The sequence below is a fragment of the Oncorhynchus nerka genome, linkage group LG13 (assembly GCF_034236695.1).
Source record: "Oncorhynchus nerka isolate Pitt River linkage group LG13, Oner_Uvic_2.0, whole genome shotgun sequence".
Classification (NCBI taxonomy): domain Eukaryota; kingdom Metazoa; phylum Chordata; class Actinopteri; order Salmoniformes; family Salmonidae; genus Oncorhynchus; species Oncorhynchus nerka.
The window spans coordinates 12,951,394-12,969,361 of NC_088408.1; the positions used below are offsets into that span (position 1 = coordinate 12,951,394).

Sequence of the window (17,968 nt, forward strand, 5' to 3'; positions counted from 1 at the left end):
TAGATTTCAAGGCTGTGCACTCAATTTTACACTCCTGTCAGCAATGGTTGTGGCTGAAATAGCCCAAACCACTCACTTGAAGGGCTGTCCTCATACTTTTGTATATATAGTGTAGCATCACTGTTGATATATGTGTGATAAAGTATGGTCACATTTAATTTGCTCTGTTAAACCTACCCTTTGGAATGACTCTGAAAGCAATAGTGAATCTATTTAGTTTTCAAGTGATCTCTCCACATCATTCCCATGAAATTACAATGGCAATAGTCAGTGGAAAAAAACAGCCGGGCTGGTTTAATGCCCTAGATGGGAGGCCAAAGGGTAAGTGAATATATATCAGTTCTCCAGTAGGAAGTGCTGGCAGCAACATTTTTATGGTGATTTCAGACTTTTGTTGCAACCTACAGTCAATGAATGTTTTTGGGTGAGCTGTGATTCATAGGTGTGTTGTGTATGCTGAATAATGTCATTTCTGTTGTTTTGCAGTGACGTCTCTGTAAGGCCTGAAACTGGACTAGGAAGTACAGTACTATGGGACGTGGCTACGGATCTTGACCCAAAATGGCCGCTGTGTGTTTTAATCCTTGCAGTCGCCTCAAAGGAAACAACTCATCGATGGGCCTCTGTATCACTGACAGAACACAATAAGGATCAGCCTCATCACACTAAGGATCAGCCTCATCACACTAAGGATCAGCCTCATCACACTAAGGATCAGCCTCATCACACTAAGGATCAGCCTCATCACACTAAGGATCAGCCTCATCACACTAAGGATTGATTCTCTCAAGGTTATCCTCCTTAGTAGGAATACAGATGTTTCTTCTCCATTATCTGCAGCTCAGACTTGGAATTAAATGGTCTCCCATACTTCAGTGATTTCAATATCAGATCTTTATCACAGTCTAAAGGATATTGTGTCACCTTCCTGACTAGAGCAGGACATTGAATGGCCTATATTCGTCATTGAACTGAAAACACCTCTGATGCTATTCCGAATCTAAAGGATTTCTCCCTCTAACCTCTAACCTCAACTGGCATACCCCTATAGGTCTACATAGTGTTTTTCTACAATGAATCCCTTGAGTCTCCCTCAGTGTGTTCTTCTGCTTCTCAGTAATCTACTGGGCCTGTGTCAGGGCCTGGAGTTCAGGGGTTCTGAGGGCCAGTGGGCACGGTACCGCCGCTGGGATGCCAGTACCAGAAGTGACCTCACCTTCCAGTTCCAAACAGACACGTCCGACGCCCTGATCCTCTACTTCGACGACGGCGGCTACTGTGACTTCCTGCTTCTCACCGTAACGGAAGGGAAGCTACAGCTTCGCTTCAGCATTGATTGCGCTGAGACCACAGTCACCGCTGACAAATCGGTCAACGACAGCTGCTGGCACTTTGCGATGGTCAGCCGACACAACCTCAGAACGGTCTTGGCCCTGGACGGGCAGACCAAGGCGGAGGATGTTCGACCAGAGCGCCAGTTCATGATTGTCGTCAGTGACCTGTTCCTCGGGGGCATACCCGGAGACATCAGGACCTCGGTCATCACCCTGCCAACGGTTAGAGAGCTGCCTCCGTTCAAAGGAGTTATCAAAGATCTGAATTACGGGAACAAGGTTCCCAAGCTGATCAACAGTCAGAAGGTACGTCTGGAGGAGATGGGTCTCTGTACAGGGAACCCGTGTGAGAACGGAGGCTCCTGCTCCGTGGCTGATGGAGAACCCTACTGCGACTGCTCCAAAACGGGATACACAGGAAGGACCTGCAGCCAAGGTAAGATGATTCTGTCTTACCAACCAATTTATGTTACTAATTGTAGATAAGTTACTATAAATCTGTGTAACTACACATTATGTAAACTGTGTTTATATTGAGATAACTTCATAATATCTCAAAGATTGTTGTTACATTGTTAGTTCCATGTTAAAAGAACACACTCCCACAATTTTGCGTTTTTGCATTTATAATTTACGAGATACAGATTCACTGTTATAGAATGCGGGACTTCTCTGTGTGGGTGGTTCCTCTTTCTCAGTGGATTGAAAAGGGAATGTTTGTTGTTTGTGGGCGTTATATCGGAAGTGGTATGCGAGGAAATAGCTTCTCTTTCTATTACTACTTTTAGGAGAAATCTGTACAGGGATACAGTATCGTTTGACAAGAGTCATATTACAAAGTTCAGATCTTTCTCTTCCCATCCAAATATTTGTTTTACAGGGACCATAAGTGTAGAAAATAGTTTGAATAATAAGTAACAGCTTTATCTTCCTCCCTCTGGACACATCTTTGCTATGTATCTTATTGAGATGTGGTACTCTGACAAGGCTCATAGTAAAATCCTATTTCTGTTCATGCCTTTAGTTCTGCCTTTTTTATGAGACAAAGGAAACTAATGCGTCTCTAGATGACACCACATGCTCTTCTTCTCTTTCATCTGGGTGTTATGGGTATAGAGAACGAGTGTGAGTTTGATTGACTGCTGACCCACTTCCTGTTCCTGCCTGGTTAGACCACTTCCTGGCTGGTTAGATCAGAGTGACACGGTCGAAAGATGACACAACTATCTTGAAACAAGAGGGAATGAATGCACACTGAATACTCCTCCATTGTGGTTCACTACCTTAGACTGAAGCTTTTAATTCCCCTGTTGGGTTCTTTTAGATATTAGTTACTACACTCCACTGCTATGCTTAGCATTCCAAAACACAACATACTAATGGCAGTAATAATACAGACTCAGTGACTGGACACTACAACATGTCCTCTGTACTGTAGTCAGACTCAGTGACTGGACACTACAACATGTCCTCTGTACTGTAGTTAGACTCAGTGACTGGACACTACAACATGTCCTCTGCACTGTAGTTAGACTCAGTGACTGGACACTACAACATGTCCTCTGTACTGTAGTCAGACTCAGTGACTGGACACTACAACATGTCCTCTGTACTGTAGTTAGACTTAGTGACTGGACACTACAACATGTCCTCTGTACTGTAGTTAGACTCAGTGACTGGACACTACAACATGTCCTCTGTACTGTAGTCAGACTCAGTGACTGGACACTACAACATGTCCTCTGCACTGTAGTTAGACTCAGTGACTGGACACTACAACATGTCCTCTGTACTGTAGTCAGAATCAGTGACTGGACACTACAACATGTCCTCTGTACTGTAGTTAGACTCAGTGACTGGACACTACAACATGTCCTCTGTACTGTAGTCAGACTCAGTGACTGGACACTACAACATGTCCTCTGTACTGTAGTCAGACTCAGTGACTGGACACTACAACATGTCCTCTGCACTGTAGTTAGACTCAGTGACTGGACACTACAACATGTCCTCTGTACTGTAGTCAGACTCAGTGACTGGACACTACAACATGTCCTCTGTACTGTAGTTAGACTCAGTGACTGGACACTACAACATGTCCTCTGTACTGTAGTTAGACTCAGTGACTGGACACTACAACATGTCCTCTGTACTGTAGTTAGACTCAGTGACTGGACACTACAACATGTCAGACTCAGTGACTGGACACTACAACATGTCAGACTCAGTGACTGGACACTACAACATGTCCTCTGTACTGTAGTCAGACTCAGTGACTGGACACTACAACATGTCCTCTGCACTGTAGTTAGACTCAGTGACTGGACACTACAACATGTCCTCTGTACTGTAGTCAGACTCAGTGACTGGACACTACAACATGTCCTCTGTACTGTAGTTAGACTCAGTGACTGGACACTACAACATGTCCTCTGTACTGTAGTTAGACTCAGTGACTGGACACTACAACATGTCCTCTGTACTGTAGTTAGACTCAGTGACTGGACACTACAACATGTCTTCTGTACTGTAGTCAGACTCAGTGACTGGACACTACAACATGTCCTCTGTACTGTAGTTAGACTCAGTGACTGGACACTACAACATGTCAGACTCAGTGAATGGACACTACAACATGTCCTCTGTACTGTAGTTAGACTCAGTGACTGGACACTACAACATGTCCTCTGTACTGTAGTTAGACTTAGTGACTGGACACTACAACATGTCCTCTGTACTGTAGTTAGACTCAGTGACTGGACACTACAACATGTCAGACTCAGTGACTGGACACTACAACATGTCCTCTGTACTGTAGTCAGACTCAGTGACTGGACACTACAACATGTCAGACTCAGTGACTGGACACTACAACATGTCCTCTGTACTGTAGTTAGACTCAGTGACTGGACACTACAACATGTCCTCTGCACTGTAGTTAGACTCAGTGACTGGACACTACAACATGTCCTCTGTACTGTAGTTAGACTCAGTGACTGGACACTACAACATGTCCTCTGCACTGTAGTTAGACTCAGTGACTGGACACTACAACATGTCCTCTGCACTGTAGTCAGATTCAGACATTATCCTTTGGCCTGGTTCTATTCTTTCTCTCCCTCTTTCTAACAATGAGGAGAGGAGAAGAGGAGAGAGAGGAGAGAGAGGAGAAGAGATCCATCCAGTCGTTTGAGAGCTTCTCTCAGGCCGTGGGGGCGATGACATCCTTGTGCTAAAACAACCTAGATTGAAGAGGTTACTTGTGATTCAGGACAACAGTTGAATAGAGGGCCATGTCGTCGCCCCAGGACAGAGTTTATAATTCACAACACAGCAGTCCTATTATGGAGAGGACAAATGCCACTAGACAGGAGAACGGCACTCTGCTGCGGCCTTAGCTAGACTTGGTGTCCAGCTCACACACAGCAGTCCAGGCTATTTCTCTCTCTAGCTCTCTCTCTGTGTCTCTCTCTCTGTGTCTCTCTCTATGTGTCTCTCTCTCTATGTGTCTCTCTCTCTATGTGTCTCTCTCTATCTCTCTCTCTTTATCTCTCTCTATGTGTCTCTCTCTCTGTGTCTCTCTCTAGCTCTCTCTCTCTATCTCTCTCTATGTGTCTCTCTCTCTGTGTCTCTCTCTAGCTCTCTCTCTTTATCTCTCTCTCTGTGTCTCTCTCTCTATCTCTCTCTATGTGTCTCTCTCTAGCTCTCTCTCTCTATCTATGTGTCTCTCTCTCTGTGTCTCTCTCTATCTCTCTCTCTGTGTCTCTCTCTCTGTGTCTGTCTCTAGCTCTCTATCTCTATCTCTCTCTATGTGTCTCTCTCTGTGTCTCTCTCTAGCTCTCTCTCTTTATCTCTCTCTATGTGTCTCTCTCTCTGTGTCTCTCTCTAGCTCTCTCTCTTTATCTCTCTATGTGTCTCTCTCTCTGTGTCTCTCTCTAGCTCTCTCTCGCTATCTCTCTCTATGTGTCTCTCTCTCTTTATCTCTCTCTCTGTGTCTCTCTCTCTCTATCTCTCTCTCTGTGTCTCTCTCTCTATCTCTCTCTCTGTGTCTCTCTCTCTTTATCTCTCTCTATGTGTCTCTCTCTCTGTGTCTCTCTCTAGCTCTCTCTCTCTATATCTCTCTCTCTGTGTCTCTCTCTCTTTATCTCTCTCTCTATGTGTCTCCTTCTCTGTGTCTCTCTAGCTCTCTCTCTTTATCTCTTTCTATGTGTCTCTCTCTCTGTGTCTCTCTCTAGCTCTCTCTCTTTATCTCTTTCTATGTGTCCCTCTCTCTGTGTCTCTCTCTAGCTCTCTCTCTTTATCTCTCTCTATGTGTCTCTCTCTCTGTGGCTCTCTATCTCTCTCTCTTTATCTCTTTCTATGTGTCTCTCTCTCTGTGTCTCTCTCTAGCTCTCTCTCTTTATCTCTCTCTATGTGTCTCTCTCTCTCTATCTCTCTCTATGTGTTTCTCTCTCTGTGTCTGTGTCAGTCTTAGCTGATGTGGCTGCTTGTTGATTACACCACGGATACTCTGAAGCATCATTTGGAGGATAATGAGAGCAGAAATGGCGGGACAAATACCACACTAAATTCAAACTGACATCAGCAATCGACAACGTCTTACAGGGAGGTTTTTGTTGCCATAGTGTGTCTACAGCAACACTTACTGCTAAAGCTTTGCTGTTGTTTTTATAAAGACAGTCTTGCACTTGCAGGCAGGCTTTATGTACTGTCTGTTGTATAGTACAGACAGCATATTTTTCCAACGTTGCTAATAATCCCCATCAGCATTAGAGACGCAACTGTTCTTTCTGTGTGTGTGTGTGTCTGTGCAGTGCTGATTGAGGCTGTTGATGCAGCATCATGTGTTACACTAATGAGTAATGGGGCAGTCTGTCAGACCTGTGCGTGTTCACTGTGTGTGTGTGTGTGTGTGTGCGTGCGTGCGTGCGTGCGTGCGTGCGGGTGCGCGCGTTCACTTTGCGTGTGTGTTTGAATGTGGAAGGCAAGCTAAAGCCGTATAGCTACAGTTTGCTAGGCTAGAGGTGGCTGGGTCAGGCTTCACACAGCAGGCAGATTGCTGGCCTCACTAGGCCTAAGAAGCATTTAGCTGCTAGACTGGGATGGGTTATTTGTCCACTCAGTTTTCCCTGTTTAACTGTGGATGAGAACACTACATGGACTAAACTAAAGTAAGAGCACAGGGTGACTGAGTTATCTTAGCCTAGCCTAGCTTAAACATCAGCAACATCCTCATCGTCATCTCAACCCTTCATGATGACTGGGTTAGCCTAGCATAAACATGAGCAACATCCTCAGCAGCATCCCAGCCCTCAGCCCTTCATGATGACGACGTTAGTCTAAACCTAGCTGAAACATCACAGATTAATTGGGTTCGCAGCCTTCAGATTAAAAGGCATCGCAGCCTTCAGCGCCCAGACATGATCTCAGGCCCCACAAGATGAAACAACATCAACATCATTACATTACATCAGAACCATCATCAGCCCCACGCGATGACTTATTTAGCCTAGCCTTAGCTAGCTGGAACATAATCATTATCAGCGACCATCATCATCCCAGCCCTCTTCCTGCCCATGTCCTCACAAGGGCAGATAGCCTAGTGAGCGTTGGGCCATTAACCGAAAGGTTGCCGGTTAGAATCCCCCAGCTAACTTGGTAAAACAATCATTGATGTGCCCTTGAGCAAGGCACTTAACCCTAATTACTCCTTTAAGTTGCTCTGGATAAGAGCGGCTACCAAATGACTTAAATGCAGATAAAAGCTCAGCCTCACACAGGGTGAGTGGGTTAGCGTTAGCCTAGCTGAAACGTTATGATCATCCCTGCCCACAACTCCATCAGAGCTCAGCCTCACACAGGGTGACTGGGTTAGCGTTAGCCTAGCTGAAACGTTATGATCATCCCTGCCCGCAGCTCCATCAGAGCTCAGCCTCACACAGGGTGAGTGGGTTAGCGTTAGCCTAGCTGAAACGTTATGATCATCCCTGCCCACAACTCCATCAGAGCTCAGCCTCACACAGGGTGACTGGGTTAGCGTTAGCCTAGCTGAAACGTTATGATCATCCCTGCCCGCAGCTCCATCAGAGCTCAGCCTCACACAGGGTGACTGGGTTAGCGTTAGCCTAGCTGAAACGTTATGATCATCCCTGCCCGCAGCTCCATCAGAGCTCAGCCTCACACAGGGTGACTGGGTTAGCGTTAGCCTAGCTGAAACGTTATGATCATCCCTGCCCACAGCTCCATCAGAGCTCAGCCTCACACAGGGTGACTGGGTTAGCGTTAGCCTAGCTGAAACGTTATGATCATCCCTGCCCACAGCTCCATCAGAGCTCAGCCTCACACAGGGTGACTGGGTTAGCGTTAGCCTAGCTGAAACGTTATGATCATCCCTGCCCACAGCTCCATCAGAGCTCAGCCTCACACAGGGTGACTGGGTTAGCGTTAGCCTAGCTGAAACGTTATGATCATCCCTGCCCACAGCTCCATCAGAGCTCAGCCTCACACAGGGTGACTGGGTTAGCGTTAGCCTAGCTGAAACGTTATGATCATCCCTGCCCACAGCTCCATCAGAGCTCAGCCTCACACAGGGTGACTGGGTTAGCGTTAGCCTAGCTGAAACGTTATGATCATCCCTGCCCACAGCTGCATCAGAGCTCAGCCTCACACAGGGTGACTGGGTTAGCGTTAGCCTAGCTGAAACGTTATGATCATCCCTGCCCACAGCTCCATCAGAGCTCAGCCTCACACAGGGTGACTGGGTTAGCGTTAGCCTAGCTGAAACGTTATGATCATCCCTGCCCACAGCTCCATCAGAGCTTAGCCTCACACAGGGTGACTGGGTTAGCGTTAGCCTAGCTGAAACGTTATGATCATCCCTGCCCACAGCTCCATCAGAGCTCAGCCTCACACAGGGTGACTGGGTTAGCGTTAGCCTAGCTGAAACGTTATGATCATCCCTGCCCACAGCTCCATCAGAGCTCAGCCTCACACAGGGTGACTGGGTTAGCGTTAGCCTAGCTGAAACGTTATGATCATCCCTGCCCGCAGCTCCATCAGAGCTCAGCCTCACACATGGTGACTGGGTTAGCGTTAGCCTAGCTGAAACGTTATGATCATCCCTGCCCGCAGCTCCATCAGAGCTCAGCCTCACACAGGGTGACTGGGTTAGCGTTAGCCTAGCTGAAACGTTATGATCATCCCTGCCCACAGCTCCATCAGACCTCAGCCTCACACAGGGTGACTGGGTTAGCATTAGCCTAGCTGAAACGTTATGATCATCCCTGCCCGCAGCTCCATCAGAGCTCAGCCTCACACAGGGTGACTGGGTTAGCGTTAGCCTAGCTGAAACGTTATGATCATCCCTGCCCACAGCTCCATCAGAGCTCAGCCTCACACAGGGTGACTGGGTTAGCGTTAGCCTAGCTGAAACGTTATGATCATCCCTGCCCACAGCTCCATCAGAGCTCAGCCTCACACAGGGTGACTGGGTTAGCGTTAGCCTAGCTGAAACGTTATGATCATCCCTGCCCACAGCTCCATCAGAGCTCAGCCCTAAACACTGCCCTCCAGCAGATGAAGAAGATCGACAGTTGGCCATAAAACACATGCTCAGTCTGTCTGCCCATGTGGCTAAGTACGTCTGTGTGTCAGGGTATTGGAATCAGGCACTGTTTTCTCGCCATTCTGCTGCTCAGTGAACTGGTGTTATAATCAGTCAAGACTATGTCAAAAACGGCATTTCCTATGTAGTGTGCTTCTCCTGACCAGGGTGTCAAGGGGGAAAGGGGCATACCTAGTCAGTTGCGCAACTCAATGCATTCAACCGAAATGTGTCTTCCGCATTTAACCCAACCCCTTTGAATCAGAGAGGTGCAGGGGGCTGCCTTAATTAATCAATGTCATTGGGGAGCAGTTGTTGTTTAAACTGCTTTGTAGGCTTCTAGAATGTAAACAAACTGATCCCCATTCTCTCATCGCACTTCTTCCACTTCCTCTTTTTTTAATGAGCAGTTTAAATGGGCCTCGTTTTGCTTGAAATCTGCATGTCGTTGCCTGAGAAAACAGTAGTAATTGAAGGCTAGTAAAATCTTAAACACATGCTGAAACGATTCTTGCAAGCTTAGCTTTGGGGATTAATAAACATACATGGAAAAATGACCGTTTCAATAGTATCACTATGAAAATAGGTCAGGGGGAAAAGAGGGAGGACGTGTGTGTGTGTGTGTGTGTGTGTGTGTGTGTGTGTGTGTGTGTGTGTGTGTGTGTGTGTGTGTGTGTGTGTGTGTGTGCGTTCACATGTTTCGTGTGAGTGTGCTTGTGTCTGTGTGTCTTTGCATGCGCCTAATTCCAACACAGTCAGAGCTCAGAGGGCACTTGTGTCTGTGTCCAAGCCTGAAAGTGATGTTAGGATTTGCACGGGCAGGGATGGAGGATGGTGATGCATAATGTGGCTGGTCAAATGGAGCAGGAAAAGGATTACACGGAAACCACATGTTATTCTATCTGCTGTCCATTGGCTTGTTCAGGACACTGCAGCCAGCCACATGACAGAAAGGAGAAAAGTTGTATCTGTATTTGTATTCCAACCTTCTCCCATCCTTCTCCCTTCTCCCTTCTCCCCTCCTTCTCCCTTCTCCCCTCCTTCTCCCCTAATTCTCCCTTCTCCCCTCCTTCTCCCTTCCTTCTCCCTTCTCCCCTCCTTCTCCCTTCCTTCTCCCTTCTCCCCTCCTCCCTTCCTTCTCCCTTCTCCCCTCCTTCTCCCTTCTCCCCTCCTTCTCCCCTCCTTCTCCATTCTCCCCTCCTTCTCCCCCTGGACACTGCAGCCAGCCACATGACAGAAAGGAGAAAAGTTGTATCTGTATTTGTATTCCAACCTTCTCCCATCCTTCTCCCTTCTCCCCTCCCTTTCCCTTCTCCCTTCTCCCCTCCTTCTCCCCTCCTTCTCCCCTAATTATCCCTTCTCCCCTCCTTCACCCCTCCTTCTCCCTAATTATCCCTTCTCCCCTCCTTCTCCCCTAATTATCCCTTCCCCCCTCCTTCTCCCCTAATTCTCCCTTCTCCCCTCCTTCTCCCCCTGGACACTGCAGCCAGCCACATGACAGAAAGGAGAAAAGTTGTATCTGTATTTGTATTCCAACCTTCTCCCAACCTTCTCCCTTCTCCCCTCCCTTTCCCTTCTCACCTCCTTCTCCCTTCTCCCCTCCTTCTCCCCTCCTTCTCCCTTCTCCCCTCCTTCTCCCCTAATTATCCCTTCCCCCCTCCTTCTCCCCTCCTTCTCCCTTCTCCCCTCCTTCTCCCCTCCTTCTCCCTTCTCCCCTCCTTCTTCCTTTCCCTTCTCCCCTCCTTCTCCCCTCCTTCTCCCTTCTCCCCTCCTTCTCCCTTCTCCCCTCCTTCTCCCCTAATTCTCCCTTCTCCCCTCCTTCTCCCCTCCTTCTCCCTTCTCCCCTCCTTCTCCCCTCCTTCTCCCTTCTCCCCTCCTTCTACCTTTCCCTTCTCCCTCCTTCTCCCCTCCTTCTCCCTTCTCCCTCCTTCTCCCTTCTCCCCTCCACCTCACCTCCTTCTCCCTTTCCCTTCTCCCCTCCTTCTCCCTTCTCCCTCCTTCTCCCTTCTCCCCTCCTTCTCCCTTCTCCCCTCCTTCTACCTTTCCCTTCTCCCCTCCTTCTCCCTTCTCCCCTCCTTCTCCCTTCTCCCCTCCACCTCCCCCTTCTCCCTTTCCCTTCTCCCCTCCTTCTCCCTTCTCCCATCCTTCTCCCCTCCTTCTACCTTTCCCTTCTCCCCTCCTTCTCCCCTCCTTCTCCCTTCTCCCCTACTTCTACCTTTCCCTTCTCCCCTCCTTCTCCCTTCTCCCCTCCTTCTACCTTTCCCTTCTCATCTCCTTCTCCCCTCCTTCTCCCCTCCTTCTACCTTTCCCTTCTCCCCTTCTTCTCCCTTCTCCCCTCCTTCTCGCCTCCTTCTCCCTTCTTTGTCCCTTCTCCCCTCCTTCTCCCTGTTACGGTCAACCCTGTTACGGTCAACCCTGTTAAGGTCAACCCTGTTACGGTCAATCCTGTTAAGGTCAATCCTGTTAATTTAAGGTCAACCCTGTGACTGTCAACCCTGTTACTGTCAACCCTGTTACTGTCAACCCTGTTAAGGTCAACCCTGTTAAGGTCAAACCTGATACGGTCAACCCTGATACGGTCAACCCTGTTATGGTCAACCCTGTTAAGGTCAACCCTGTTAAGGTCAACCCTGTTACGGTCAACCCTGTTACTTTATTTGGCACTTAATAGGCACTTACTTAATATTTTCATTTTTTTATTTAGCCTCTTGACATGAGAAAACATGTTTTTTATTCAGTTGAACATGTGCTCTATATGACAATGTAAAAATGTTGTTAAATTAAGCATTTCCCCCCCCCCCTTCTCACAAAGTTGCACTACTCAAAATGCACCTAATTTGTGGAATGACCCAGTTATCACCATCTTCCCACACGTTGGTTGGGTGTGATTTGAATGGCCTCCAAGTGCAGCTGGCTGGCCAGAGATCAAACCACGGCAGCTAGCGGTAATTGCTTTGAGTCAAATTAATATCTGATATGGCGTATTAGCCTGGCACTTTAAACGTCTAATACGGTCCTTTTTAATTAAGATCTGTTTCATTTCCTACTACTTGTTGCTCTCAGGGGCTGATTAAAGGAATTTGTCGGCGTTTAGCTTTTACAACCATTCCAGCTACACACAATCACACACACACACACACACACACACACACACACACACACACACACACACACACACACACACACACACACACACACACACACACACACACAGCACCGGCCGGCCGGCCAGGGTTATGATGTCTTGTGGTTATGCAGAGATAGCCATGGACAGCTGCAATATATATAGCCATAAGAGAATACATGGCTTCCTGTTGCGAAGTTACTTAATTTGTGTAAATTCAATTTGTTACTACGCTTTTTCTGGGTGTTGAGTTGTAAGTTTTATTAACCAGTCTGAACACCTGATGGAGTAAACAGTGTGCATTCCTATAAGCCAATGAGAAGCCAGAGGAGGTGTTTAAGTTGGTGTGTGGAGAGGATTTGAGTCGGCAGTGAAGTCTGGGGGTTGGGGGGGGGGGGGTTGTCTAGATAATGGGTCCAGGGGGTTTTGAGAGAGCCACAAACCTCACAGCATCATAAATCCACATCAGGCCCTCTAAGGCAACTGAGATTTGTGTATCTTAACTCTAACTAGTGTATAAGGGAACACTGTGGTGTACATGATGCATAATAGTATGTCTCTAATGGAATATTTGCTACTATGTGAAAGAGTTGTTTGGGTAATACGATGAATTGATGATTTTATAATGTACAGTTTGGTTCCCTGAAATGATAGGAAGGATGCTCCTTTCTCCACAGGGTTTTAAATGTTATTTTAAAACAGGCATGTGCAGGGTCACCTCTAGTCCTTCACATGATGACGGAGAAGTAATGCTTTAGTTGTGTAGTTAGATATTTATTTTTGGGTGATTGACAGCATGCAAGCCAAAGCAGTGTGACTGTACCCTACTCTACGCTAACGCTAGACATCTCTGTTCCCTTTCTTTCCTCCACACTGCTAACTTTTCATCAGCCGTTCAGAGGAAACCAGGTGAGTTCTGTTCTGAGGACAAGGGTCACAAGTTAATAAAGGACACACTTTCAGATGGAGTTTATTTTCGACAGATACTACTAGCCTTCAGGCTGTACGTAGTGAATATGAATGTAAGACATATATCCATATAAATAATTAACTGAAATTGCAAATAGAAACTTGTTATATCAATAGGCCCATAGAAATCAATATGATCAGTATTTTAGCAGCGTAGTGGTACTTGATGCTTCTGACCGTTTTTATTCTAAACAGTAAGCTTTTCCATGCAGACAGCCATGCCGAAAGCTTTGTTTTTGGTGTCGATAACCATGCTTTGCCTTATAGCAAAGTGTGCCTAATCACACTATAACAGCTGTGTTGGTGTGGTGGTGTCCTTATACTCTATCTCTCCATCTATCCTTCTTCTCCCTCAAGGCTTCTCACATCTGAAGGCATCTGAGTCAGGTACGCCTCTCTTCTTTTCTCTCTTTTTCACTCATGCCATCACCTGGTTTGGGGGTCCCAAGTGTGTGTTCCTGTGTGCTGCCGCTACCTGCCAGTGTGTTCTGCTGTCATCATATTACTGCAGGGGGAGGATGAGTCTGGAGGATGGGGCTGATTGGCATGTCTTGGTCGGACCGCGCCTCCTCTCCCCCTCCCATAACAGGACTCTTCACCAGGACTCCTCCCTACCCATAACAGGACTCCTCCCTACCCATAACATGACTCCTCCCTACCCATAACAGGACTCTTTCCTACCCATAACAGGACTCCTCCCTACCCATAACAGGACTCCTCCCTACCCATAACAGGACTCCTCCCTACCCATAACAGGACTCCTCCCTACCCATAACAGGACTCTTTCCTACCCATAACAGGACTCCTCCCTACCCATAACAGGACTCCTCCCTACCCATAACAGGACTCCTCCCTACCCATAACAGGACTCCTCCCTACCCATAACAGGACTCTTTCCTACACAAAACAGGACTCCTCCCTACCCATAACAGGACTCTTCCCTACCTATAACAGGACTCTTCCCTACCACTGTAACAGGACCTACCCCCATAAAATGACTCAATACTACCTACTGTAACAGGACTCGTCTGTAATTCCTGTAAAATGAGTCTACACTACTCCATGTAACAGAACACTTCCCTACCCACTGTGCACCAACACAGACCCAGGCGCTATATTAATGCCACAATCCCCACATCCTTGTCAGCATCACGACTCATATTTGTATAAGCAGGGTTGCAGTCAGTGGCACATGACATATACAGGCTCCCGGTCCAATATGATATTACTGTAATTAAATATACAGGGTCCTGCTCAACTCTGATGCTACTGTAATTAAATATACAGGGTCCTGCTCAACTCTGATGCTACTGTAATTAATATACAGGCTCCTACTCCACTCTGATATTACCGTAATTAAATTTACAGGCTCCTGCTCCACTCTGATATTACTGTAATTAAATATACTGGCTTCTGCTCCATTCTCATATTAATGTAATTTAATATACAGGCTGCTGTTCCAGTCTGATATTACTGTACATAATAATATACAGGCTGCTGCTCCAGTCTGCTATTACTGTACATGATAATATACAGGCTGCTGCTCCAGTCTGATATTACTGTACATGATACTATACAGGCTGCTGCTCCAGTCTGATATTACTGTACATGATAATATACAGGCTGCTGCTCCAGTCTGCTATTACTGTACATGATAATATACAGGCTGCTGCTCCAGTCTGCTATTACTGTACATGATACTATACAGGCTGCTGCTCCAGTCTGATATTACTGTACATGATAATATACAGGCTGCTGCTCCAGTCTGCTATTACTGTACATGATAATATACAGGCTGCTGCTCCAGTCTGCTATTACTGTACATGATAATATACAGGCTGCTGCTCCAGTCTGATATTACTGTACATGATAATATACAGGCTGCTGCTCCAGTCTGATATTACTGTACATGATAATATACAGGCTGCTGCTCCAGTCTGATATTACTGTACATGATACTATACAGGCTGCTGCTCCAGTCTGATAGTACTGTACATGATACTATACAGGCTGCTGCTCCAGTCTGATATTACTCTACATGAGACTATACAGGCTGCTGCTCCAGTCTGATATTACTGTACATGATACTATACAGGCTGCTGCTCCAGTCTGATATTACTGTACATGATACTATACAGGCTTCTGCTCCAGTCTGATATTACTGTACATGATAATATACAGGCTGCTGCTCCAGTCTGATATTACTGTACATGATAATATACAGGCTGCTGCTCCAGTCTGATATTACTGTACATGAGACTATACAGGCTGCTGCTCCAGTCTGATATTACTGTACATGAGACTATACAGGCTGCTGCTCCAGTCTGATAATACTGTACATGATAATATACAGGCTGCTGCTCCAGTCTGATATTATTGTACATTATACTATACAGGCTGCTGCTCCAGTCTGATATTACTGTACATGAGACTATACAGGCTGCTGCTCCAGTCTGATATTACTGTACATGATACTATACAGGTTGCTGCTCCAGTCTGATATTACTGTACATGATAATATACAGGCTGCTGCTCCAGTCTGATATTACTGTACATGAGACTATACAGGCTGCTGCTCCAGTCTGATATTACTGTACATGAGACTATGTGGATGAGGAGAAGATGATCCCATCATGATGCAGTTAATCCAGTTTGTCCAGGGTCAATGTGACTTGGACCTGGACATGAGAGCACTAAGGGGGACGTGAAGGGAGCCTGCTATGTTTCATATATGTAGCATGGCGAGGCAGAAAGTGTGTGTGTGTGTGTGTGTGTTTGTTCCATGGGAATGCACTGCATCTTCCAGCCTGGCACATGTTCTGTTTGCATGTTTCTCGAAGCTTGGCATGACTTGCTAGTTGTTACCTCGTCCTTTCTATGTTAACTCGACTTTAACATTCCATTCTCTCCTATTTTTCTGCCTACTGTGCCTCTCAACTCTTTCCTACCCTACCCTCACCTCCCCTCCTGTGCCTCTCAACTCGGAACGCCACTCTCCCCCTCTTCCTCGGTGGACCCCCTTTGCTTCGTATCTATAGGTAGAAACAAAGGTACATCTCTCTTTTCCCTATTAATACTCTACTGATGTCTACTCTACTGTACACTACTCTGCTGATCTCTACTCTACTGATCTCTACTCTACTGTACAGTACTCTACTAATCTCTACTCTACTGATCTCTACTCTACTGTACAGTACTCTACTAATCTCTACTCTACTGATCTCTACTCTACTAATCTCTACTCTACTAATCTCTACTCTACTGTACACTACTCTACTAATCTCTACTCTACTAATCTCTACTCTACTAATCTCTACTCTACTGTACACTACTCTACTAATCTCTACTGTACTAATCTCTACTCTACTGTACACTACTCTACTAATCTCTACTCTACTGTACACTACTCTACTAATCTCTACTCTACTAATCTCTACTCTGCTGATCTCTACTCTACTAATCTATACTCTACTGTACACTACTCTACTGATCTCTACTCTACTAATCTCTACTCTAATGTACACTACTCTGCTGATCTCTACTCTACTAATCTCTACTCATCTCTACTCTACTGTACACTACTCTACTAATCTCTACTCTATTAATCTCTACTCTACTGTACACTACTCTACTAATCTCTACTCTATTAATCTCTACTCTACTGTACACTACTCTACTAATTTCTACTCTACGAATCTCAACTCTGCTGATCTCTACTCTACTAATCTCTACTCTACTGTACACTACTCTACTGATCTCTACTCTACTGATGTCTACTCTACTGTACACTACTCTGCTGATCTCTACTCTACTGATCTCTACTCTACTGTACAGTACTCTACTAATCTCTACTCTACTGATCTCTACTCTAATGTACAGTACTCTACTAATCTCTACTCTACTGATCTCTACTCTACTAATCTCTACTCTACTAATCTCTACTCTACTGTACACTACTCTACTAATCTCTACCCTATTAATCTATACTCTACTGTACACTACTCTACTAATTTCTACTCTACAAATCTCTACTCTGCTGATCTCTACTCTACTAATCTCTACTCTACTGTACACTACTCTACTGATCTCTACTCTACTAATCTCTACTCTACTGTACACTACTCTGCTGATCTCTACTCTACTAATCTCTACTCTACTAATCTCTACTCTACTCTACTGATCTCTACTCTACTAATCTCTACTCTACTAATCTCTACTCTACTCTACTCTACTGATCTCTACTCTACTCTACTGATCTCTACTCTACTAATCTCTACTCTACTAATCTCTACTCTACTGATCTCCACTCTACTAATCTCTACTCTACTGTACACTACTCTACTGATCTCTACTCTACTGATCTCTACTCTACTGTACACTACTCTGCTTATCTCTACTCTACTAATCTATACTCTACTGTACACTACTCTGCTGATCTCTACTCTACTAATCTCTACACTACTCTACTGATCTCTACTCTACTAATCTCTACTCTACTGTACACTACTCTGCTGATCTCTACTCTACTAATCTCTACTCTATTGTACACTACTCTGCTGATCTCTACTCTACTAATCTCTACTCTCCTAATCTCTACTCTCCTAATCTCTACTCTACTAATCTCTACTCTACTGTACACTACTCTACTAATCTCTACTGTACTAATCTCTACTCTACTGTACACTACTCTACTAATCTCTACTCTACTGTACACTACTCTACTAATCTCTACTCTACTGTACACTACTCTACTAATCTCTACTCTACTGTACACTACTCTACTGATCTCTACTCTACTAATCTCTACTCTACTGTACACTACTCTGCTGATCTCTACTCTACTAATCTCTACTCTACTAATCACTACTCTACTAATATTTACTCTACTAATCTCTACTCTACTAATCTCTACTCTACTAATCTCTACTCTACTCTACT

The 17,968-nt window shown here is 45.7% G+C and overlaps 1 protein-coding gene across 1 annotated transcript; it reads left to right on the plus strand.

The window, feature by feature from the left end:
• Positions 1–492: 492 nt before the first annotated feature.
• LOC115140374 (neurexin-3b-like) lies at positions 493–13,571 on the plus strand. The gene is made up of 4 exons (XM_065026953.1): positions 493–1,770; positions 12,953–12,970; positions 13,388–13,417; positions 13,513–13,571. Exons 1-4 carry the CDS (start codon positions 1,074–1,076, stop codon positions 13,569–13,571), a joined length of 804 nt encoding a protein of 267 aa, XP_064883025.1. The 5' UTR covers positions 493–1,073.
• The last annotated feature ends 4,397 nt before the right edge of the window (positions 13,572–17,968 follow it).

Coding starts and splice junctions, on each gene's coding strand:
- LOC115140374 (XM_065026953.1), top strand. CDS start 1,074: ATGAATCCCTTGAGTCTCCCTCAGTGTGTTCTTCTGCTTCTCAGTAAT. Junction 13,418..13,512: donor TCTGAAGGCATCTGAGTCAG/GTACGCCTCTCT, acceptor GCTACCTGCCAG/TGTGTTCTGCTGTCATCATA.